A 25,289-nucleotide genomic window follows, 5' to 3' on the forward strand; every position below is an offset into this window, starting at 1 on the left:
TCCCAGGTTCGATCCTGGCTCTGGGTCACTTTCCGTGTTGAGTTTGAACATTCTCCCCGTGTTTGCGTGGGTTTCACCCGCACAACCCAAAGATGTGCAGGGTAGGTGGATTGGCCACGCTAAATTGCACCTTAATTGGAAAAAATGAATTGAGTACTCTAAATTTATATTTAAAAAAACCAAAAAAATGAATCACTGCAGTTAAAACACATAGAACATAGAACATAGAACAGTACAGCACAGAACAGGCCCTTCGGCCCTCAATGTTGTGCCGAGCCATGATCACCCTACTCAAACCCACGTATCCACCATATACCCATAACCCAACAACCCCCCCCTTAACCTTACTTTTATTAGGACACTACGGGCAATTTAGCATGGCCAATCCACCTAACCCGCACATCTTTGGACTGTGGGAGGAAACCGGAGCACCCGGAGGAAACCCACGCACACAGGGGGAGGACGTGCAGACTCCACACAGACAGTGACCCAGCCGGGAATCGAACCTGGGACCCTGGAGCTGTGAAGCATTTATGCTAACCACCATGCTACCCTGCTGCCCCAACATCCAATAGCAACCATGTCAAAACATTTAACACTTACCTGTCAGAATGTTCCCAATTCCTCAGCATGTTCACTAATGGTTACGAAGGGCTGCATTTGTGTGGAGTTGGGTGGACTTTGGAGATCCTAGAAAATGGTGAGTGGGACTCAAATGTTAAAGCCCTACTTCCATTTGAAGTAGATATGATTTCTGCTGAGAGGGAAATTGCACAAGCGCAAAACACTAATCTATTGGGTTATTTAAAATTAGACCTCACTTCAAACAGACCAAATTTACACTCCCCCTGCAGCCTGAACCCATAGTGTGAAATCCACAAATTTAGGGTGAAGGAGTAAAAACTTCTGAAGGCTTCAATTAATGTCTGTAACCCTTGTAGTGAGCTCTGAAAACAAACAGTTAAAACACCTTATTTCAGAGGTTAAGGTTTGTGGCAGACCACACAGTGGCAGAAAGGCGAGGTAGGATGGGGAAGGGGTGAAAGAGGATGGGAAGATCTGTGTGATCCCTCCAGGAAAAGAGTCTGCCATAAGGAAAAAAAGCCTAAGAAATAGGCGCATCAACTTTCCACATGTGGCCGCACTAGTATCTGTGTTGGCGGATTGTGGGCTGCTCAGATGTGTTAATGCAGAGAGTCGGACCCTTCTGTAGCTGGCAAGGTGCAGCCATCTACATGGCTGTGTCTTGTGAAGCTTTACCAAAATTAATTGACCGATGTGCAGACTTTCATTAGAGAAAGTCAATTGTCAGCATTATAAAATCTATAGTTTCCTATGGGGGGCCCATGATGAACCATTTCTTCCAACTAACCAGTTCTAAATAACCAGTTTTTCTAACTAACCAGTTGGCCAAAGATGGCACTCACCTTTCTCCTCCAACAAACCTTCAAGACTCCTTCAGCTTCTTCCCTCATGACAGGAACCAGTGACCAGGAGGCCCTTTTTCAGGCCCAAGAGGTAATCCAGCCACATCTAGATCAGGGTCACCGCTCAAAACTGCTTCTGGTGTAGGCAGTCACAACTCAATCCTGCCGCGAAAAGTGTTCATGTGGGCCTCATTTTTAATGGAGGCCAAGTTGGGAGATTTTCAAACTCAACCTTTCCTGTTTCCTCGGCAAAAATCCAGGCTGTGCTCGCCAAAGGGAAGTTTTTTTTTAGGGCTTCCAAGACACATACCGGCACATGAAAATAGCAGGATGTGGGGCAATTCACATTTCCGATAGGCCTCATGATGATGACCCCCACCTCAAACACGGCGCGTGTGGACCTGAGGCTCTTGCCGATCCTTGAAACAGTCAGGCAAAAATAATGCAGGGCCGGGAAGGGAGAGGAAATCTGTATTTGCAGGCAAAAATATCAAGTTTTCAAGTTTTGCGACCCACATTCCTGCCTCCATTGGGCATTGAAAATCTGGTCCGAAGTGCCAATCATTTGCTTCGGCCCCAGCTGAATCTGGGACATGAAGCAGAGTGAGATTTCATTCCCGGATGGTCTCACCCATCTTCATTCTTGTGCCAGACTGGATCCTGATGCTGAACTCAGGCTGCATTTCCATAAGAATTTGAGAATCTTGGCGGAGCGCGAGGTGTGAACACAGCAGTTCATTCTGGTAGGTTCCTGTGAACTTTCCAGGAGAAAACTTCCTTTTAAGACAAGTGTTATCTTCAATTTTACCAAGTTCATGACAAGATAAGGAATGTTTTCCTGGTAAATTGTTTTTTAATGTGGTTTTACTCATTTGCAATAAGAAACAATGCCTCTAGAAATAGAGGTTCTGTGTGTTTCTGATTTAGCTTAAATAACCTATTAATAGTTGATGCTTCACTGCTGGAACCCATATTCCAGGATTATAATTTGCCACCTTCATTGGTCTTCACAAATGGCACAATACTACCAGGCAATCTGCTGCAAGGCCATCTAAAATATGAGCTGGAGGAGGCTCATTAAGGCCACCCGAGGATCTAATGGCCCATTTTCAGTCACTGTAAAACATGTTATCAATTTAAAATGCACAGAACTTATTTTCCCAGAGGTTTTATATTTTTCATTGCAAGTGACCAAAAATCCAGTAAAAAGACTTAACCAAGGGAACATTCCATAGACTTGTAATCAATTTATTAAGATTGATATTTAAGATTGCACTGCCCTTAATCAGAATTTTACTCTTGGATCTCAATGGAGGGAAGCACTGAATCAGTTTTCCACTGATACTCAAGTTCTTGTGCTTTTGCAACCTGAATTCAGCATCAGGGCACATGTGAGAAGATGGCTGATGAAATAATATGAGAAATGGGGCCCAGAGTGCGTTTGACAGGGACTACTGGAAATAAGGCATCTTGAAACTTCCAAACATTTATGAAATATTTGCAACTATATACCGGGACAGATAAGCATGAGACTCCTTCCAGAGGCATCGCTCTATGCGTTCTAGTGACACGTGACCTGAGATCGTCCATGATGTATTTATATTGTTATTCAACCTTTATACTGCCACCGAGACCATCAGGGCAGGAAATCTCATTGTATTTTACACCTGGGATTCTGCTGAGGCTCAAGCATCAGTCTAGCACGCGAGTGAAGTAGTTTCACCTCTGCTCCGATGCTGAGTTAATGGAGTGAGAATAATACATCCTCCAGTCCCAGTAAGTAACATCTTCATTCCACTTCCCAGTCAGAGTGTGGTATATTCCTGGAGCTGAATTTTTGTCATGGAGGTGGGAAATAGGAATGGCCTCTTTTTGTGTCAGAAACCTAGCCACAGTGGGAAACTGGCTGAAATTTGGATTTTCACAGGTACGAGCCCTTAATAAATACAGAGATGGGTTTCCTGTCCAGTTAAAGCTAGTGGGGACAGGAATTTAGGCAGGTGTCAGGCACTCAAGTCAGCCACCACTGAGGCTTCCGGCTGTCATGAGGGAGTGAATTTGTGCCAAAACTTCCCACTGCACCACACGGATTTGAGATATCACAGAGTGGTCGGAGGGCTGGTACACATGAGGAAAAGGAAGGAGGTTTTCTTCACAGAAGGTAAAAAGAGGAGGCCATCTCATCTTGCAGCAGGAGACACCTCTTTGTTCATCATCATCTCCCACTACCTTGAATTCCTCCTCCACTCCCGATGAGATGAGTTGTCCCCTTCCAAGGTTTCTCTGTCCTCAAGGTCCATACCTCTCTGGAGGACCATGTTATGAAGAGTGCAGCAGACCACCATAATGATTGAGATCATTGCAGGAGAGTATTGCAGGGTCACCGGGCATTTGACTCAGTGCCTTCCGAACCTGCGATACTCCATCAGTTGTGAATTTGATGTGTCGTCCGGCCTTGATGAAGAGGGCATCAGTCAACTGATGTGTCAGTGTGCAGCAGGTGCTGCAGAGGTCTGCACTGATGAGGTTACAGATACCTTTGACCATCTGCTTAGAGAGGTGGCATGGTGGCACAGTGGTTAAAACTGCCATCTCACAGCACCAGGGATCTGGGTTCAATTCCAGCCTTGGGTGACTGTGGAGTTTTCACGTTCTTCCCGTGTCTGTGTGGGTTTCCTTCCTTCTGCTCCTGTTTCCATCCACAGTCCAAAGATGTGCAGATTATGTGGATTGGCCATGCTAAATTGCCCCTTACGCTTCAAAAATGTGAAGGTTAGGTGTGGTTATGGGGATAGGGCGGGGCGGTGGGGTGGGGGAGGTAGGCCTGGATAGGTTGCTTTTTGAGAGGGTCAATGGCCCGATTGGCCACTTACAGGCATCTTCGCCCATGTCTGTAGATTCTGTGCTGAGAAGTAGCGTTACCTTCACCAACATGCCCCTCATCTGTCTCCTCTGGCCTTGTAATGCTCAGTCCTCTGTCAGTCCTGTGCAGGCTGTTGCTCCTCATTTCCAATGGCCTTGGTTTCCTTGTACTCAGATTTTGCTCACTGCTCCAGTTCCCACACAATGCCAGGAGGGTGATGACCCCTTGAGCTGGCATAGGTCTTAATTCTGGTCCCTCCCCTGAGCTGTGATCGTTTGAATTACTCACTTATTCAGCAAGCGTTTTCATGTCGCCTTGTACCAACAGTAATTCACATGATCAGTACTTGGAACTAGAGCTCTCTATGAGGCAAAAGTCCTTTGGTGTCATTCAAGCCCCATTTGAGATAAGGGGACAAAAGCGTTGCCCTACACGACAGATGAGCTAAGATAGCCCTGTATCTGTCATGTGTGATGTTGTTCAGACTGGTATTTATTTTACAAAAGCAAGCATTTTATGGTGCATATGCAAAAAGATTCCTGTTTCCTGGGAAGTGTTAATTTTTTGAAATAAATTTAAAATACCCAATATTTTTTTTCCAATTAAGGGGCAATTTATTGTGCCCAATCCACCTACCCTGCACATCTTTGGATTATGGGGGTGAGACCCACGCAGGCACGGGGAGAATGTGCAAATGCCACATGGCAGTGACCCAGGGCCGGGATCGAATCCGAGTCCTCGGTGCCATGAGGCAGCAGCGCTCCTGGGTGGTGTTAAGAATTGTTCTTATAAAAGCCAATTAAAGGGCAGCACGGTGGCCTAGTGGTTAGCACAACCGCCTCATGGCGCTGAGGTCCCAGGTTCGATCCCGGCTCTGGGTCACTGTCCGTGTGGAGTTTGCACATTCTCCCCGTGTCTGCGTGGGTTTCGCCCCCACAACCCAAAAATGTGCAGAGTAGGTGGATTGGCCACGCTAAATTGCCCCTTAATTGGAAAAAATAATTGGGTAATCTAAATTTAAAAAAAAAAATAAAAGCCAATTATTTGGATTTTCTGTTTAATTATAACCCAGACATCAGGAATTCCCAGGTGGCTATCCATGTAAAAGAACACTCCTTTGGGAGAGCACTGTAGATGTTAAAGCATGTCTGAAAATCTAATTTCTTCCTTGTGGAAATTCTCACAATTTAAGTGCACCTTCTCTGTAGTCCTACTAGTTCCCTATTTCTCAGTTCCTTGGTTGGGAGTGGGGGCACACATAGGTGATAGATGAAACACCCTTATTTTTGCCCTAATTCCCCAATCCACATGGGTAGCTTCCTGATTGAGTCTGTAATCATGGTTTCACTCCCAAGAGTACTCCCAGAGTGCCCGTCTGCTTCTCGACCGCTATGATCATGGGAAGGATCAAGCCTGAGATCAGGTGCAATGCCTGTTTTTGTTAGCTTGGATCGAGCATGTCCCTTTTCTGGGCGGCACAGTGGCGCAGTGGTTAGCACTGCAGTCTCACGGCGCCGAGGTCCCAAGTTCGACCCCCGGCTCTGGGTCACGGTCAGTGTGGAATTTGCACATTCTCCCCGTGTTTGCATGGGTTTCACCCCCACAACCGAAAGATGTGCAAGGTCGGTGGATTGAAGACGCTAAATTGCCCCTTAATTGTAAAAAATGAAGTTGGTACTCTAAATTTATAAAAATAGAGGGCGCGATTCTCCGCTCCCCACGCCGGGTAGGAGAATTGCGGGAGGGTCCCCTGACAAAATTCACGCCCCCCTCGCGCCCCCGCGATTCTCCCCCCCCCCCCCCCCCCCCCCACGGCTTGGAATAATCGCCACTTGCCGTTTTTCACGGCGAACGGCGATTCTCCGACCCGGATGGGCCGAGCGGCCTGCATTTCGCAGCCGTTTCATGACGGCGGCAAACACACCTGGTCACTGCCGTCGGAAAACGGGAGTGAGAAGCCCGTTTGAGGCTTGCAGGTGGCCTAGCAAGGAAAGAGCACCACGACTGTGCTCTGGAGGGGACAGACCCGCGATCGGTGCCCACCGATCGTCGGGCCGGCGTCCAAATCGGACGCACTATTTCCCCTCCGCCGCCCCGCAAAATCAAGCCGCCACGTCTTGTGGGGCAGCTGAGGGGAAAGACGGCCACCGTGCATGCGCGGGTTCGTGCCGTAGCGTCATGATGTCAGCCGCGCATGCGCGGGTTGGAGCCGACCAACCTGCGCATGCGCGGCTGACATCATTAGGCGCGCCGGCCGCGTCATGCTTGGCGCAACGCCCCCGCAGCCGAGATTTACGGAGCGCCGCTCCTAGCCCCGCTGGGAGGGGAGAATATGGGGCGGGGAGCGGCCTCCGAGGCCGCAGTGAAACACGGCCGAGTTCACCACGGCCCACCCGATTTTTCACGGGAGCGGAGAATTCCGCCCAGAGTATATCCCTTTTCTGGGACCATGAATTGGATTCAATTTGAATTGGTTTTTGGTGCAAGCAAAGAGATAAATTACAGGTTTGCCCTATCCACTCTGTGCACCAGCTGTGAGGCTCTGAGAAAGGAATAAAAACAATTTTTGGCAGCAATGGTGGTGCAGTGGGTTAGCCCTGCTGCCTCACGGCGCCGAGGTCCCAGGTTCGACTCCGGCTCTGGGTCACTGTCCATGTGGAGTTTGCACATTCTCCCCGTGTCTGCGTGGGTTTTGCCCCCACAACCCAAAGATATGCAGGGTTGGTGTATTGCCCACACTAAATTGCTCCTTAATTGGAAAAAAAAATTAGGTACTCTAAATTTATATTTAAAAAATAATTTTTTAAAGTCAGTCAGCTGCTAAAGCTGATTTAGTTTTTGTCATAATATCCACTCAGGTATATTATGAGATGCAGACAGGCAGTGATTGACACACAGGATAACCAATGAACACACACGACACAGAACAACTAATCACCAGACAGGACACCACCACGAGAAACCCACAGGGCATTAAGGCTCTCTCTCTCTCACAGGACATGGCTAGGGAGATAGTCGCAGTACACAGGCCAACGAACATCATCACCATGTGATAGAGAGCTAGTCTGGTCAAGCCAGTAGGTGGTTATCAGTTAGGTTAATAGAGTGTCAACCCACAGCAGATTATGTACAGCAATCAACAGGTTCAATAAAACAGTGTTGGACATCCCGTGTCAGAAACCTGTTTCTCGTTTTACTGCATCCAGTTGCAGTCGATGTTAGACCAACACAGATAACACAACGGTTTTCTTTTTACAGGATTCATTATTGCGTCCTTAGGTTTTATATATTCTTTTTATTGACCTTAACGTCTTTGTAGTTTTGCTCATTCTCTTGTAACGCTCACAGCACCAGTCTTTCATTCTCGTTTGTTTATCATCGATCCCACTTATCTGCAAGTACAACCCTGTAAACACCTTCCTTCATGCATGACACCCATGCACATCATCCGGCCATGTAAACACAGTTCTATAGTTTCAGCACTCCGCTTTGACAGCCCAGTGCTGCGGTATAGACAGGCAAAAATAGCCCTCTAAGAACATAACGTAAGTCATATAAGCCTCTAGTCATAGCCCTCTTGTGAATATTCCGGTACAGGCAGGTGGACAAAAGATTTTCTTTGTATGTCCACATTATTAACCATGGAGATGGTTTTGTTGTTTCTTCCATCAGTGATCAAAAATCCACCGGGCTGGGAAATGGGAATATATGGATCAGGAGTCCTGATAATCCTGATGATTGTTGGAGTGAACTTATGGAAACTGTGGAAATCTGGAAATTATCCTGCCCCCTCGCCTTTCCCAAACTATGATTACAGATACCTGGAACAGAAATACGGAACTTCATACTCTGAGGTCCGGCAAAAGGTAAGCCTATTGATGCTTATTAATGGTAAGACCCCATGAGGTAAGCCTTTACTGCTTGGGCAGTGACCTATGCAAGCAGATTAGACACATATTAAGCAAACCACACAATTTCCATTCTGTTAATGTTTCAGAAGGTCATTGGAGGAGAAGGTGACATAGTGGTAATGTCACTGGATTAGTAATCCAAGGGCCCAGGACATTACTCTGGGTATAGGCATTCAAATCCTACTGTGGCGGCTGGAGGAATTTAAATTAAATTCACAAATGTGGAATTTTTTAATTTAGAGTACCCAATTATTTTTTTCCAATTGAGGGGCAATTTAGTGTGGCCAATCCACCTAACCTGCACGTCTTTGGGTTGTGGGGGCGAAACCCACGCAAACACGGGGAGAATGTGCAAACTACACACGGACAGTGACCCAAAGCCGGGACCGAACCTAGGACCTCAGTGCCATGAGGCAACAATGCTAACCACTGTGCCACCCTGCTGCCCCCCAAATGTGCAATAAAAAGCAAGTCTCAGTGTTGGCGTCCAAGACAACTGTTATGGATTGTTGTAAAAATCCATCTGATTCACCAATGCCCATTAGGGAAGCAAATCTGCCATCCTTACCCAATCTGGCCTAGATTTGTTTTTAGGGGGTCGGTTCACTAGCCAGGGGAACTGAAGGAGAAATATGGGCTTACAGATGCTGATGGGTTCAGGTATCTCCAGGTGTGTAGCTGGGTCAAAAGGTACTTTCCATCCTTCCTGGTGAAGCAGCCTTCTTTTTTGCTAGAGGGGATTTTATCCTGCTCAGGGTCGGAGGTGACCAGTACGTCAGGCATATGCCAGTGGATAGTGGGGGAGGAGACATGCTCAGTTGAGGGTGTGAAGGCAAAGTGGGAGGATGAGCTTGGAAGAGAAGGTTTGGAGCAAGGCGCTGAGGAGTGTGAATGTGACCTCATCCTGTGCGAGGCTGGGCCTCATCCAGCTAAAGGTAGTGTTGCGAGCACACCCCACAAAGGTTAGAATGATTTGGTTTTTCGATGGGGTGGAGGATAGATGTGATTGGTGTTTAAGGGGGCCGGCGCACCACCCACTCATGTTCTGGTCATGCTTAAAGCTGGTGGGCTTCGATAGGTCCTTTTCGATACCATGTCGGCAATCCTGAACAGTGGTTTGGAGCCTTGCCCACTGATGCCGATTTTGGGAGTTTCAGATGTGCCAGAGATCCGGACGGGGGCAGACATCCTGGCCTTTGCCTCACTGTGGCAAGGAGATGGATCCTCTTGGGCTGGAGGTTGACTACATCGCCAAATGCCTCGGTTGGCTGTGTGACTTGATGGAGTTTTTGCACCTTGAGAAGGTCAGGTTTACCATGAGAGGGTAGGTGGAATGGTTTTACTGTAGATGGTGTCCATTTATAATTTACTTTAAAGAGCTGGTCACTGTTAGCTGTTGGGGGGGGGGGGTGGGGAAGAGTGGGTTGGGATGTGTTTAGTGGTGAGGTTTTGTGTGATAATGGGAAGTGCAGGAGGGGTCTTACTGTTTAGTTGTTATTCTGTGTTATTGTATGCTTTATATAGAAATTGGTAAAATAATAATAACAATAATCACTTATTGTCACAAGTAGGCTTCAATGAAGTTTCTGTGAAAAGCCCCTAGTCGTCACATTCTGGCGCCTGTTCGGGGAGGCCGGTACGGGAATTGAACCCACGCTGCTGGCCTTGTTCTGCATTACAAGCCAGCTGTTTAGCCCACTGTTATAATAAAATATTTCCAAGAAACAAACATTGAAATGGCCGAGCACAGGTTTCCTAAACTTTTCTCGCCAGTAGCCAAGGACCCTTTTGATCTCCCAATAGTACTGACAGAACCCCTGAGAAAATTTCTTATTGTGTTGAAGAGTTAAATCGCAAAAATATGAGGGCTGGATTCTCCAGTCCCTCAGCCATGTGTTTTGCTGGCGCAAATGGAGAATCACACTGGCCGGAGAACTCTGGTCATGATTGTTTCACGCAAAGAGTGCAAACATAAAAAACAAATTGATAGGAGTATTTACTATTTCTTATATGTATACATTTATTAGAATTAAAATACTCTCTTAGTCAACAAAATACTTTTAAAAAAATTTAGAGTACCCAATTAATTTTTGACAATTCAGGGGCAATTTAGTGTGCTCAATCCACCTACCCTGCACATCTTTGGGTTGTGGGGGTGAAACCCATGCAAACACGGGGAGAATGTGCAAACTCTACACGGACAGTGATCCAGAACCAGGATCGAACCTGGGACCTCAGTGCTGTGAGGCAGCAGTGCTCAACAAAATACTTAAGTCTTACCTTCTTTTTGGCATTTAAAAAAAACATTAAAGCACCCAATTCATTTTTTCCATTGAAGGGGCGATTTAGCATGGCCAATTAACCTAGCCTGCACATCTTTGGGTTGTGGGGGAGAAACCCAAGCAATCACGGGAAGAATGTGCAAACTCCACACAGACAGCGACCCAGAGCCGGGATTGAACCTGGGGCCTCAGCATCATGAGGCAGCAATGCTAACCCACTGCGCCACCATGTTGCCCTCTTTTTGTCATTTTTAATAGGAGGAGTAATGCTGCTTCTTTTACTCACAAGTTCCTTCAATATTAGGAGTGCTGCTGGAGAGCTGAATTCTCATATCGACATCACAGATACATACTCACAGATACACCTCTCTCCCACATATACACATACACACTCTTACCTCACACACACTCACACACACACTTTTCCCTTTCACCCCCTCACCCCACCCCTCTCTCTCTCTCACACACACACATACACGCTAACCTCCCTTTCTTTCTCTCTCACACACACACACCTCCCCTGTACACACTCACCCCTGTACTTTCCTCTCTCTTTCACATATATATATCCAGAAGGAGGGGGTGGCATGGTGGTATTTGTTACATTACCATGATTGGTAATATGTTGTATTCTTTGTCCTTTCTTCCAGAATGACCCAATGTAGTGTTGACAAAGAATATACCAATCAAAAGATTGAAACAAAACTAATTTATTATTGCACTACTAATTAAATGAAGTTTGCACACTCTACTGAGCTACAGATAATAATTAAGTGATATTGAATCTGTCTTACAGTACTCAATAATCTAACTAATCACTAACTACACTCAGACCTAACCTCGTGTTAACTCTATCTACTCTAATCATCTTAAGCTTTCACCATGCTTTCTCCTTATGCTACTCCCAGAATTCCCTCAGAGTCTGACTTAAACACAGAGAAGTAGTAACGCCCTCTAGTGTTTGATGTACACAGAGATGTAATTATAAACCTTCCATTAACCTTTTTTTAAAATTATGTTTGTTCGGGTATTTGCAATTTTTATAATAAAAACAGTAACAGCGACATAAACATGGTACAATAAATATTTCCACCCCGTCACAATCTGCGCACACCCCAATCATAAAACAACAGTCTGCCCCCATCCCCCCCTCCTTTTTCGAATTCTGCTTCTGCTGACGTTTGAATTTTCCCCGAGGAAGTTGACGAACGGCTGCCACCTCTGGGTGAAACCTAACATTGATCCTCTTATGACAAACGTTATTTTCTTGCGACTGAGAAAGCCAGCCATATCACTAACCCAGGTCTCTACACTCGGGGGCTTCGAGTACCTCCACGTTAATAAGATCCGTCTCCCACATTCTCCCCGTGTTTGCGTGGGTTTCACTCCCACAACCCAAAGATGTGCAAGGTCGGTGAATTGAACACGCTAAATTGCCCCTTAATTGGAGAAAATGAATTAAGTACTCTAAATTTATTTTAAAAATAAGATCCGTCTCCAGGCGACCAGGGAGGCAAAGGCCAAGACGTCGGTCTCTTTCACCCACTGGATTCCTGGCTCTTCCGACACTCCAGATATCGCTACATCTGGACTCGGCACCATCCGTGTTTTGAGTGCCGTGGACATCGCCTTAGTGAAACCCTGACAAAACCCTCAGAGCTTCGGGCATGCGCAAAACATGTGGACATGATTTGCTGGGCTTCCCGCGCACCTCACAGACCTGCCCTCTACCCTGAAAAACTGACTCATCGGGGCCACAGTCATGTGTGTCCGGTGGACTACTTTATACTGTATCAGGCTGAGCCTGGCACATGATGAGGATGTATTAATACTGCTTAGGGCACCCGCCCACAGACCTGCCTCTATCTCTCCCCTTGGCTCATCTTCTCACTTGCCCTTAAGCTCCTCCACCGGCATTTCCTCTGATTCAAAAAGTTTCTGGTAGATATCTGATACCTTCCCCTCTCCCACCCATGTACTGGAGCCCCCTCTGTTCTGTATCCCCCATGGGGCCACATGGGGAAGGCCAGACCTGCCTTCTTAAGCAGTCTCGTACCTGTAGATACCTAAACCCATTCCCTGCTGGCAATTCAAATTTATCCTCCAAGGCTCTCAAGCTGGGGATGCTCCCGTCTATAAATAGATCCCACATTGTCCTAATTCCTGCCCTTTGCCATCTCCCGAACCCACCATCCAGTCTAGCCGGTACAAACCGATGGTTATTATAAATCGGGGTCCAAACCGATGCTCCCTCCACTCTCTTATATCTCCTCCATTACCCTCAGATTCTCAGAGCCGCCACCACCACGGGACTTGTGGAGTATCGGGCCGGCGAGAACGGAAGAGGTGCCGTTATCAGTGCTCCCAAACTTGTGACTTTACATGACGCCGCCTCCATTCGCTCCCACACCAACCCCACCCCCACTACCCACTTCCTAATCATGGCTATATAAGCCACCCAGTTGTAATTACAAAAATTCGGCAACGCTAACCCACCCTCCCCCCGACTGCGCTCCAGCAACATTTTCTTCACTCGCGGGGTTTTACCCGTCCACACAAAGCCCAAAATAACCTTATTCACTCGCATGAAAAAGGCCCTCGGGATGAAGATGGGGAATCACTAAAAGACAAATAGAAATCTGGGGAGAACCGTCATTTTCACGGTCTGTACACCCTTCCCCCCTGCCAGTGATAGTGGGAGCATGTCCCATCTCTTAAAGTCCTCTTTCATCCTCCAACTCGCGTCTTCCTCGCGTCTTCGGCCTCCTCAAACCCCCCCTCGGGCATCCTCCATCTTCAATCTCCCATTTGGCCCCACAGGAACAGTTCCTCCCCTGTCAGAAAAGCAGCTCCCCCCCCCCCCCCCCCCGCCCACCGCCTCCCTTCCCCCTGGCAACAACACCAAAAACTTAACCCCCCATATCAAGCTCAAGGTTATCACCTGCTTTCCCCCCACTGTGCTTCCGCGAGTCAGCTGACCTAGCTGACCTGATAGCTCCCACCCATGGCACCAAAGATACTGTTTCCCCATTGTTCTCTCACCTTTCCCCCTCACTTAGACAAACATATTCAAAGCATCACATTCCCCAGTAAACAAACAGCAGAAGAACAGTGGAAAAACAACCACAGAAAAAACAACCACAGAAACCCCCCTTCCACCCAGCTCCCAGTAAGACAAAGTCAACTTTAGCCATCGAAACAGCCCCTTATTGCACATAACACGACTTATTCAAACCAGCACAAAAGTGATTGTCAACAAATCGCCGTTGCAGTACTCTCCTCAAGGATTCAGTGTCTTTAGTTCACATCCAGTCTTTTTTCCCTGATGAAGCAATGCCTCTTCTGGTGTTTCAAAGTGAAATTCCTGGTCCTCATATGTGACCCACAAACGCGCTGGGTACAAGTTCCCGAACTTCACCCTCTTCTTAAAGAGGGCCGGTTTTGCCCGATTAAACCTGACTCGCCTCTTGGCCAAATCCGCGCCCGGGTCTTGATAAATGCGCAGCTCACAATTGTCCCACCTGCTGCTCCGCTCCATCTTGGCCCTCCGCAGAACGTGTTCCTTGTCCAGGAATCGTGCATATGTGCCACCATCGCCCTCGGCAGCTCGTTCGCTCAGGGCTTCTTCGCGAGGGCTCTGTCCACTTCCAGGAGCCGAGGGAACGCCTCAGCCCCCATCAACTTCTCCAGCATGTTCGTCACATAAGCCCTCGCATCCGATCCCTCACTGCCTTCAGGGAGGCCAACGATTCTCAGATTCTGCCTCCTGGACCTGTTCTCCAGGTCCTCCAGCTTCTCCTGCATTCTTTTCTGGTGGTCATTCATATCTCCACATTGGTCTCTAGCATGGTTAGGTATTCCTCGTGCTCAGACATCTTTTTTTCCACCTTCTGGATCGCATGTCCGTGGATTTATTGATTCTGCACCACCTGATCAATCAAAGCCTTGATCGGATCCAGCATGTCCTTCTTAAGCTTGGTGAAGCAATCTAGCCAGCTCTGCTCGCGTCTTTCTTGTAGAACTTTGTCTTCTCACACGGCCACTTCTGGTCCAATTCTCCATACACTGGAGGGAGATGTCTCCTCACCGACTCACTCTCCACTGATTCATCTAATAAAATCCGGGAAAAAAATGGGAGAAAAAGTTCGAAACGTCCATCACAGGCAGGAGCTATCAAATGTGTGACCATGGCCACCACTGGAACCATTAACCTGACTATATACATATCATTACAGTATTGTCACTGGACTAGCAATCCAGAGACCCAAGGTAATGATCTGAGGGTAAAAGCAAATTACTACAGGAGCTGGAATCTGAGACAAAAACAGAAAATACTGGACAATCTCAGCAGGTCTGACAGCATCTGTCGAGAGAAAAGGGAGCTAACGTTTTGAATCTGGATGACTCTTTGTCGAAGCTTTGTCAGAAAGTTGTGAGAAGATTTAACAGAGTTATTTAAAATCACAAGCAGACTGAACAGAATAGACAGGGAGAAACTGTTCCCATTGCTGGAAGTGTTGAGAACCAAAGGATGTCAATTTAAGATGAGTGGCAAAAGAAGCAATGGCCAGGCAAAAGTATTTGTACCCAGCTTGTGGTTGCACTGGAATGCACTGCCTGAGAGTGTGGTGGAGACAAATTCAATTGTGGCTTTCAACAGAAAATTGGAGAATTCGCTGAAGTGAAAAGGTTGCAGTGCTTCAGAGAAAATGTGCGTGAGTGGGACTAGCTGAGTTGCTCTTATGGAAAGCTGACATGGACATGGACATTGGGCCTCCATCTGTTCTGTATGATTCTCTGATCTGTACAATGCAGTTATAGGGATGTGGGTGGCACCTACAGACGTTGGACACTGAGGGCGGGGTTCTCCGATTGCCGACGCCGAAATCATGGGCGAAATTCTCCGACCCCCAGCAGGGTCGGAGAATCACCTGGGGGCGCCTAAAATCCCACCCCCGCCATGGCAGAGATTCTCCGCCACCCGGGAAGTGGCGGGGGCAGGAATCTCGCCCCGCCGATCGGAGAGGCCCCTGCGGTGATTCTCCGGCCCGGATGGGCCGAGGTCCCGCCACTGGGAGGCCTCTCCCGCCGCCGAAGTTTAAACCACCTCTGGAACGGCGGGCTCAGCGGCACGAGCAGGCCTCCGGGGTCCTGGGGGGGTGGGGGGCGATCAGACCCCGGGGGGTGGCCCCACAGTGGCCTGGCCCGCGATCGGGGCCCCCCGCTCAGACTGCGGGCCAGTGCCCTGGCTGCACTCTTTCTCCTTCCGCGCCGCCACGGCTTCCGCCATGGCGGAAGCGGAAGAGAACCCCACATCGCGCATGCGCCGGCAGTGACATCAGCGGCCAGCTGCCACTGACGTCACTGCCGGCGCATGCGCGGACCGGCGAAAGCCTTTCGGCCAGTCCCGCACCGGGAGAATGCCGCCCCGTATTCGGCAATTGGGTGGAGAATCCCTTTTGACGCCAAAATCGGGGGCGGTGTCTGTTTTTAGATGCTCCGCCCCCTCCAAAACTGAGTCATCGGTAAGTATGCCACATGCCATTAGGACGGCCTCAGGACGGCACCTGAAGGCCCTCCCCCAATGCTCCACCCCCGATGGACCGACTTCCCAATGGTGTGGATCATTTGTGGTCTGAGATTTCGTCCATCTCGCTTGGTGGCTGCGGACTGTGTCCAGCACCACCACACTCGGGGTGGGGGGGGGGGGGGAGAGCCGTTGAGCTGGCTGGGGGTGGCTTTGGCAGGGACTGGAGGGTCTTGTGGGGGGTAATCTGGGTGCTGAGGAGGGTTACAGGGGGGCACTATCTGACACGCCGAGTCCGGACCCGGCCGGCGCCATGTTGTACGGCGTGACTGCTGCAGGTCGCTGCCGTGTGCATGCACAGCCACGGACCAAGAGAGTGGAGGGAGCTTTACAATATGTCCTGACAAATAGGGACCTGCTGCTGAGGACATCGTGCAGGTAAGTACAGCCCCCAGGGGAACAGTGTCATGCCCAGACAGTGCCACCTACCATGGAGCAGTGTCAAGTGGCACAGTGTGGGGACTTCCATGGGGGAAACCTGTGCCCAAGGTGGGGGTTCCCTCTGGTGGGGGCGGGGGGAGGGTCCATTTGTCCGGGTTGGGGGAGTGATGAAATTCCGGGGGCATGGGGGGCATAGTGGGGTGAGGGAATCCGTGTCTGTTAGGGGGGGAGGATTTCAATCATTTTAGATCGGGGGCACCCTTTATAGCCTGCCCCACCAGCATGACACCATGGATTTTAAAAAACTTAAGTGTCAAGACATATGAGGGGAAAAGCTAGCAGTGGAGTTGGCAGGCAGCAAACCTTTCTTCCCACATTAGATCACATTGAGTTAAACATGATAAAATTCCACCCTGTATCTTATTTTCAGAAATGGTAGAAATGAGAATGTTTAGCAGAGAACTTCCATTGAATTGTCCATCCTACAGATGCCTTTCGGTCTGCATTTCACCTGCAATCATTAGTTATTGGTTTGCCAAGTTGCAAACCCCGTTTTAAATCAACAGGCAACAGGAACAGATAAGATATGGGTACACTTCACATTTGTACCTTTCAGAGGCTAAAGTAACGCAGGGCCAATGGAATTCTGGTAAACTGTGCAACCATGAAGCAAACTGGAAATTGAATTTATACGCAGCCTTTAACATATTTTCAAGTCCGACAATTCCTCACAGGAGTGTATGGGTGCAATTCTTCTGTTTGCAGACAAAGTGCTCCCACCAGCAGGAGATTTTGGCGGAATTCTCCGTTCCTGAGACTGTGGGCTGGATTTTCCGTCCTTGCGCACCAAATTTCTAGTTCAGCGCACTGTCAGGATGCGGAAACGGTGCGGTATTTGCCGGATTTGCGATTGACACTCAGAAGGCTGGCAAGCTGCAGCCACATATACACTTCACTCCCCACAGACACCATCCCAGCCAACAAGATGGCAGCGAGGAGAGTGGCACCCCCTTTTACGGACACCGAACCTGCGATCCTGCTGGAGGCCGTGGAGGAGAGACTCTTATTTAGGGCGGCACTGTACTACTGTTAAGTGGAGACAAGAGTTGAATACAGCCTCATCATAATGAGCGAGAAAAGCATCTCGGTGTCCCTATGAAATTTTCCATGAATTAACTGGAAGTATTCAGGAACACTGCCAAGGGAGCCAAGCAGTTCTTGGTTATAAAGCAAAAGTTCCAGATGCTTTTCTACTCAGTTGGAGTGTCCCTTGTCAGCAGTACTCCTGGCAGATTGCAAATGCTCCACGATTGATTGCAACAGGGATATAAAGAGAGATAAATTGATTGGAAAAAATAATTGAATCCAACCGTGTGACAGACTTTTTCTTCTTACAAATTTAGAGTACCCAATTACTTTTTTCCAATTAAGAGGCAATTTAGCTTGGCTAATCCACCTACTATGCACATTTTTGGGTTGTGGGGGTGAAACCCACAAGGAGAATGTGCAAACTCCACACGGACAGTGACCCAGGGCCGGGATCGAATCCTGGTCCTCAGCATTATGAGGCAGCAGTGCTAACCACTGCGCCGCCGTGCCGCTCCTATTATGTGACAGATTTAACAAATACCTCAGTACAATATGAGTACATTTATTTATTTTTTATTTTATTTTGTGGAATGTGGGTGTTGCTCGCAAGGCCAGCATTTGTTGCCCATCTCTAATTGCCCTTGAACTTTCTGGGATGCTAGACTATTTGAGAGGGTAGTTAAAGGTAGTTAGACCATTTTAGAGGGGTATTGAATCCACGATAAGTAGAACGCATCGGCAATAGTAGAAATTTACGAACAAGGTTTATTTCAATACAATTCCATAACTCCTCCAATCCCCTAAGGGTCTCCTTCCCTGACCTGCAACCAGGCCAGGGCTTATATGCAGCTTTGGGCTCTCCTCGTTGTCATAATATACACACAGGTATATGATGGTGCCCAGACAGGCAGTGATTGACACACAGGATGACCAGTGAACACACAGAACACAGCAGCCAATCACCAGACAGGACACAACCACTATAAAGCCAGAGGGCACTAGTTTTCCCGCTCTCTTGGGATCCAGCCTCTGAGACAGTCAGAGCTCGTGAGCAGCAACTAGAACATACACCATTTGGTAGTCAGACAGTCTGGTCAGGTTAGCCTCAGGTCTCCAGTCAAGTCAGCATAGTGTCAACCCACAGTTAAAGTATGTATTATAGTTAAGAGTTCAATAAAATCGAGCAGCATTTCTTCAAGTGTTGGAAGCCTGTCTCTCTCACTGCTGCAGTAAACGCAGTCCTCGCAGACCCAGCTTACCCAACACATCATGAGTCATGCTTGAGTTTGACGGACCTACCTTGAGATAGTCTGCCTTTGACCAGCAATCAGCCATCCGGTAACATGGACAGCGTCCGCCCTCCCCTATATCACCGGCAACCTCGGTGCTCACTGGAATATTTTCAAGCAGAAGTTCCAGCTGTATCTTGAAGCTACCGACCTCGAAGCCGTATCGGATGCCAGGAAGATTGCTCTCTTCCTCTCTACAGCCGGGGTCCACGCTATCCACATCTTTAATTCCCTCACCTTTGCTGAAGGCGAGGACAAGACAAAGTTTAAAACAGTCCTGCTGAAGTTCGACAGCCACTGTGGCATCGAAATCAACGAGAGCTTTGAACGCTATGTGTTCCAGCAGAGGCTTCAGGGTAAGGATGAACCTTCTCAGTCCTTCTTAACCCACCTCCGTATCCTCGCGCAGTCCTGCAACTACAGCTCCACTTCCGACTCCATGATCCGCGACCAGATCTTTTTCGGGGTCCACTCTGATCCCCTTCGCCAGCAGCTCCTTAAAGTTAAACAGCTCACCCTTATCATTGCAATCAAAACCTGCATTCTCCACGAGCACGCTAACAAATGGTACACCCATATCAAGGCAGCAGAGACGGCACGGCAAGGCCCCCACGATGCGGATCGGTTGCAGGCCGTAAAACAGCTCCAGGACCTGAGTCTGGATGAGGGCGCCCATTTTGCACGCTTTTCCCGGGCTCCTGCGCATGCGTCCCACGACCAAGGGGATGGCAAGGCCGACGACCGAACTGCGCAGATGCACACATCGTTCAACCACACCGCGCATGCACAGTGGCACACGGAGTGTCCTGACATCGGCGCCATGACATGCAACAACTGTGGCTTCGCCCATTTAAAGCGGCAATATCCCGCGAAATTTCGATGCTGTCTCCAGTGTGGCAAGCTTGGTCACTACGCAGCCCTGTGCAGATCTGCTCAACTGCCCAACACACAGGGCAGGAATGTCCGGTCAGTACAGCAACCCGTTGCAGACTCCGACTCTGATATGGTTCCAGATCCCGACACTGTGGGCCTCACATCTCTATTCCGGGTGGGCATCATCACCAAGCATACAATGCTTTCAGCGAAGAAGGTGAAACAACTCCCAGTGAAGAGCATTGATCCGGACGACGAGTGGTGTGCCACCCTTACGGCCAACAAGGCTCGCATATGCTTCAGGCTGGACACCGGCGCTTCAGCGAACCTCATTTCAAAGTCTGAGCTTGACACCATCCGCGTCAAGCCAAGCATTCTTCCACCGGCCTGCCAGCTCCTCGATTACAGTGGCAATGCCATTGCTGCCAGTGGCTCATGCCAGCTTGCGGTATCCCATCGCTCTTCAAAGGCAACCCTGCGTTTTGTAATTGTAGGAACCAACAGAGCTTCCCTGCTCGGTGCTCGGGCCTGCAAACTCCTGAATCTTGTGCAGCGGGTTCACACCATGTCGTCCGCAGAGGCAACGGCCTCGCCAGATGTCAACTTCCCAGCCCAATTAGATGACATCATAGCACAATACCACAGCGTCTTCGAAGGTATGGGCACACTCCCTTACCGATACAAGATACTGCTGAAGCCGAATACCACACCTGTGTTTCATGCACCGTGTCGGGTGCCGGCACCCCTTAAGGACCGCCTCAAGCAGCAGCTGCAAGACCTCCAGGACCAGGGCGTCATTTCTAAGGTCACAGAACCCACGGACTGGGTTAGCTCCATGGTTTGTGTCAAAAAACCATCAGGGGAACTTCGCATTTGTATCGACCCCAAAGATTTGAACCGTAACATCATGAGGGAACACTACCCTATACCTAAACGAGAAGAGCTAACCAGCGAAATGGCTCACGCCAAGTTTTTCATGAAGCTGGATGCCTCCAAGGGGTTTTGGCAAATACAGCTGGACGCATCCAGTCGAAAGCTGTGCACATTTAACACCCCGGTCGGTCGCTACTGTTACAACCGGATGCCCTTTGGCATCATCTCCGCCTTGGAGGTGTTCCACCGCATAATGGAGCAAATGATGGAGGGCATTGAGGGGGTGCGAGTGTACGTCGATGATATCATTGTCTGGGCCACAACTCCTCAGGAGCACATCGATCGCCTCAAGCGAGTGTTCCACAGAATCCATGAGCATGGCCTCCGACTCAACAGAGCCAAATGCTCGTTCGGTCAAGCAGAAATAAAGTTCCTTGGTGACCATATTTGCAGTTCGGTGTGGAGCCAGATGCAGACAAGGTGTCGGCGATCAACGCCATGAAGACCCCGGAGGACAAGAAGGCGATCCGCCGCTTCCTAGGGATGGTCAATTTCCTTGCATCATACACCACGGGTGGAATTCTCCGACCCCCCCGGGGGGTCGACGAGGGCGGGAATGGCGTTGCGCCTGTTGGCGGGCCCCCCGTTGAGATTCTGCAGCCCGTGATGGCCCGAAGTCCCACCGCTGACGGGCTTTTCCCGCCGATGTGGTTTAAACCACCTCTGGTACCGGCGGGATTGGCGGCGTGGCAGGCTCCAGGGTCCTGGGGGGGGGGGGGCCGCAGGGCGATCTGACCCCGGGGGGGTGCCCCCACGGTGGCCTGGCCCGCGATCGGGACCCACCGATCGGTGGGCGAGCCTGCGCCGTGGGGGCACTCTTTTTCTTCCGCCCCTCCATGGCCTTCACCATGGCGGGAGCAGAAGAGAACCCCTCCCCTGCGCGTGCGCCGGTATGACGTCAGCAGCCGCTGACGCACCGGCGCATGAGCGGACTTCCGCCGACCGGTGAAGGCCTTTCGGCCCCGGCTGGTGGGCGCCAAAGCCGTTCACGCCAGCCAGCGGGGCGGGAGCCACTCCGGCGCGGGCCTAGCCCAGAAGAATGTGAGGGCTTGGCCCCGAAAGGTGCGGAAAATTTCGCATCTTTGGGGACGCCCGACGTCGGAGTGGTTCACGCCACTCCGTCCTGCCGGGACCCCCCGCCCTGCCGGGTAGGGGAGAATCCCGGCCCAGAGCTCTCCGCAATCTTGTTAAAAAAACTACGGACTTCCTGCGGCTCCCCGCTCCTGAGCAAGAGTGGCGTGAGTTCAGGGCGAAACTCACCAAGGCCCCGGTACTGCCGTTTTTCGACCCTGCCAAGGAGATGAAGATCTCCACTGACGTGAGCCAGGCTGGCATTGGGGCAGTGCTCCTCCAGCGGGACTATTCCTCCTCCTGGGCCCCAGTCGCAAATGCCTCCAGAGCCATGACACCCACTGAGCAACGATAAACTCAGATTGCAAAAGAATGCCTGGGCCTCCTCACAGGGATTGACAAATTCCATAATTACGTGTATGGACTCCCCAAATTAACGGTCGAGACGGACCACAGGCCATTGGTTCACATCATCCAAAAAGACCTCAATGATATGATGCCACGGCTACAACGTATCCTCCTCAAACTCCGCTGCTACGATTTCGTCTACACCTCGTGCAAAGAGCTCATTGTGGCCGACACACTCTCTAGATCCATCACCACACCATGTGAGCAGTCGGACTTTGTCTGTCAGATAGACGCTCAGGTGAAGTTTTGTGCATCCAACCTTCCGGCCACTGATGAAAGGGTCATGCAAATTCGTCAGGAGACGGCCAGGGATCCTTTACTCCAGCGGGTCATGCAACATCTCACGGATGGTTGGCAAAAGGGGCAGTGCCCCCAGTTTTATAATGTAAAGGACGATCTAGCTGTAGTGGACGGCATACTAATGAAGCTGGACAGGATAGTAATCCCACAGAGTATGCGAGAGCTGGTCCTCTGCCAAATCCACGAGGGTCACCCGGGGGTCGAAAAGTGTTGCCGTCGAGCCCGAGAGGCAGTATATTGGCCAGGCATCAGTCAGGATATCGCCAACACGGTCTTCAACTGCCCAACGTGTCAAAGGTTCCAGCCGGCTCAGCCTAAAGAGATTCTACAGGCGCATGAACTGGTGTCCTCCCCATGGTCCAAAGTTGGTATTGACCTCTTTCATGCAAAGGGCCGAGACTATGTCCTCCTCGTGGACTACTTTTCCAACTATCCCGAGGTAGTCAGACTGACTGACCTCACATCAGCAACAGTAATCAAGGCATGCAAGGAGACTTTTGCCTGTCATGGCATTCCACTTACACAGTTATGACTGATAATGGCCCTTGCTTCTTCAGCCAGGAGTGGACGGATTTTGCCCGGCTGTCCAATTTTACGCACGTCACTTCAAGCCCCCACAACCCCCAGTCGAATGGGAAGGCTGAGAAGGGGGTCCACATCTTTAAAAGACTGTTGTGCAAAGCTGCTGACTCGGGTTCGGATTTTAACCAGGCGCTGTTAGCCTACAGGACGACTCCTTTGTCCGCTGGCCTGTCCCCAGCACAGCAGCTAATGAACCGCACACTACGGACGACGGTGCCGGCTATTCACATTCCGGACCTTGACAATTTTCCAGTCCTGCAGAGGATGCAACTGTCTCGGGCCCAATGCAAGTCGGCGTACGACGCCCCAACCGGACAAAGACCCAACAGGGTATTTCTAATGTGGTCCTGCTGTTCGGAATACTCGCGTGGCGGCTGCGTACTTAGTCCGGGCTATTTTTGGGCGGAGGATCCGGGTCGGGCACGCGGGCTATTTTTGGACAGGGGGGGGTCTGGGTCGGGCACGCAGCCAAGCGGGGGCACTATTTAAGAGGTCCAGCTCCACGGTCTGAGTCCGCCATGGAGCACAGCGCGGCCGCTGGAGGCCACCACTGTGCGCATGCGCAGCCTCTGACCCGAAAGGGCGGAGGCCCGTATCTGCAGCTAAAGCTGCTAGATTCACGACGGGTCCCTGCTAGCCCTCTGCAGGGGTATGAATATGTGGCCTTTTGACTCCAGTTTTTCTGGCGTGAATGGCCACAGTTTTAACGACGGCGTGGGGGACATATTCCCAAAAACGGAGAATCCAACCCAATATCTTGTAGTGTATGAAATATGGTTAAGAAAACTTCATGATATAATTTATGGAGTGAACAGACATTGAATACATTTATTATGTTTCCCCTCTGATTTGCATAATTTATTCACCTCTTCTGCTATAAATACACAATTTCAATCATAAAATGATATCATTTTATAATTTGTTATGGACTTAGATTAAGACCCTGGCTGCGTGACTCATTGACACTGTCAATATTCTCCCAACATTTTCACACCTCAACCTTAATGTGATATGACTGCAGCCGTGACAGGCTGACTAGTTTATTTTCCATTTAGCAGGCATTGAAAGAACTAAATTAGTTGGTGCATTACCTCTTATCAAGCATCGGGTCAAACCCAAGTTCAGATGCAATGCCTGTTCTTGCCAGCTTGGATTCATAAGTCTCTCTTTTGGAGTCTGATGTACCATCATTTGAACGCGAGACGAGTTGCTGTACAAAAGTATGGCTTTAATCAGCTAGATGTTAGCCCTGCGGTCGACTACAGTAAATGGACGACCGCCGGGAGTACTGGGTATTTATACCCCGCCCTGGAGGCGGGGTTAACTCAGCCTCTCGACCAATCGGGGAGCCGTCACATGACTGGTCTCAACCAATCGGTCGAGAGGCACATGACCGACCAGGGCCAATGGTAAGCCGGTGTTCTGCATCAATGGCAGGCAGCTATGTTAATCATACCACCACGGAGTCCATGAATTGGATTCAATTTGAATTTGAATTGTCCTTTGGAGTAAGTAAGGAGATGAATTATGAGCTTGCACTGTCCACTCTTCGCATTGGCTTTGTAACTTTGAGAAAGGAATAAAACTTTTTTTTAAATCACTTCTTACCAATAATGTCACCTACCAACACCATTAATCCTTATTCTGGATTGTCAGTCAGTCACAGATCCAGATAATTAAGCTAACACCGTGACAAATTATTAATAATGTGCAGCAACTGGGGCTGTGCTTATCGCAGCATTTAATGTTAGTACCCTGCTAATGACCAAATTCCACAAACAGCTATGCAATAATGACCAAATAATCAGCTTGAGTGATCTTGATTGAGAGGTAAATTTTGGGCAGGACTCCAAGGAAAACTCTTGTGCTCTTTTTCAAAATAATGTAATGGGATGTTTTACATGCAGCTGAGAGGGCAGACAGGGCTTAAGTCTAATATCTCATCTGACAGGCGACACCTCCAGCAGTGCAGCCCTCCAGTCTAGCATGGATTGTTTCTCTACATTTTGTGATACTTGAACACTGACTCAGAGATGGCAGTGTTTCTTTAGTTCACTGTAGACCTATAGTAGTCCAATTTTGGTGTTACAGGATCATACCCTTGACTGGGATTGACTTAATAATGTGACAGTAAGGGGGTGGGTGGCATGTGGCGCAGTGGTTAGCACTGGGACTGCAGCGCTGAGGACCCGGGTTCGAATCCCAGCCCTGGGTCACTGTCCGTGTGGAGTTTGCACATGTCTCGGTTGGTTTCACCCCCATAACCCAAAGATGTGTTGGTTAGGTGGATTGG

At 49.4% G+C, this 25,289-nt stretch overlaps 1 protein-coding gene across 6 annotated transcripts in view; it reads left to right on the top strand.

Annotated features, from left to right (window-relative positions):
• The window catches only part of syt12 (synaptotagmin XII), a 292,964-nt gene that overhangs the window by 221,354 nt on the left and 46,321 nt on the right, over positions 1-25,289 (top strand). For 5 of the 6 annotated variants that reach the window (XM_038807471.1, XM_038807470.1, XM_038807469.1 and 2 more), the window contains one exon: positions 7,963-8,156. The exons of the other annotated variant lie outside the window; for it this stretch is intronic. In XM_038807471.1, coding sequence (XP_038663399.1) covers positions 7,963-8,156 — 194 coding nt within the window. The remainder of the gene's footprint in view (positions 1-7,962; positions 8,157-25,289) is intronic. 6 annotated transcript variants of the gene reach the window in all.

Source organism: Scyliorhinus canicula, chromosome 9 (genome assembly GCF_902713615.1).
Source record: "Scyliorhinus canicula chromosome 9, sScyCan1.1, whole genome shotgun sequence".
NCBI classification, from domain to species: domain Eukaryota; kingdom Metazoa; phylum Chordata; class Chondrichthyes; order Carcharhiniformes; family Scyliorhinidae; genus Scyliorhinus; species Scyliorhinus canicula.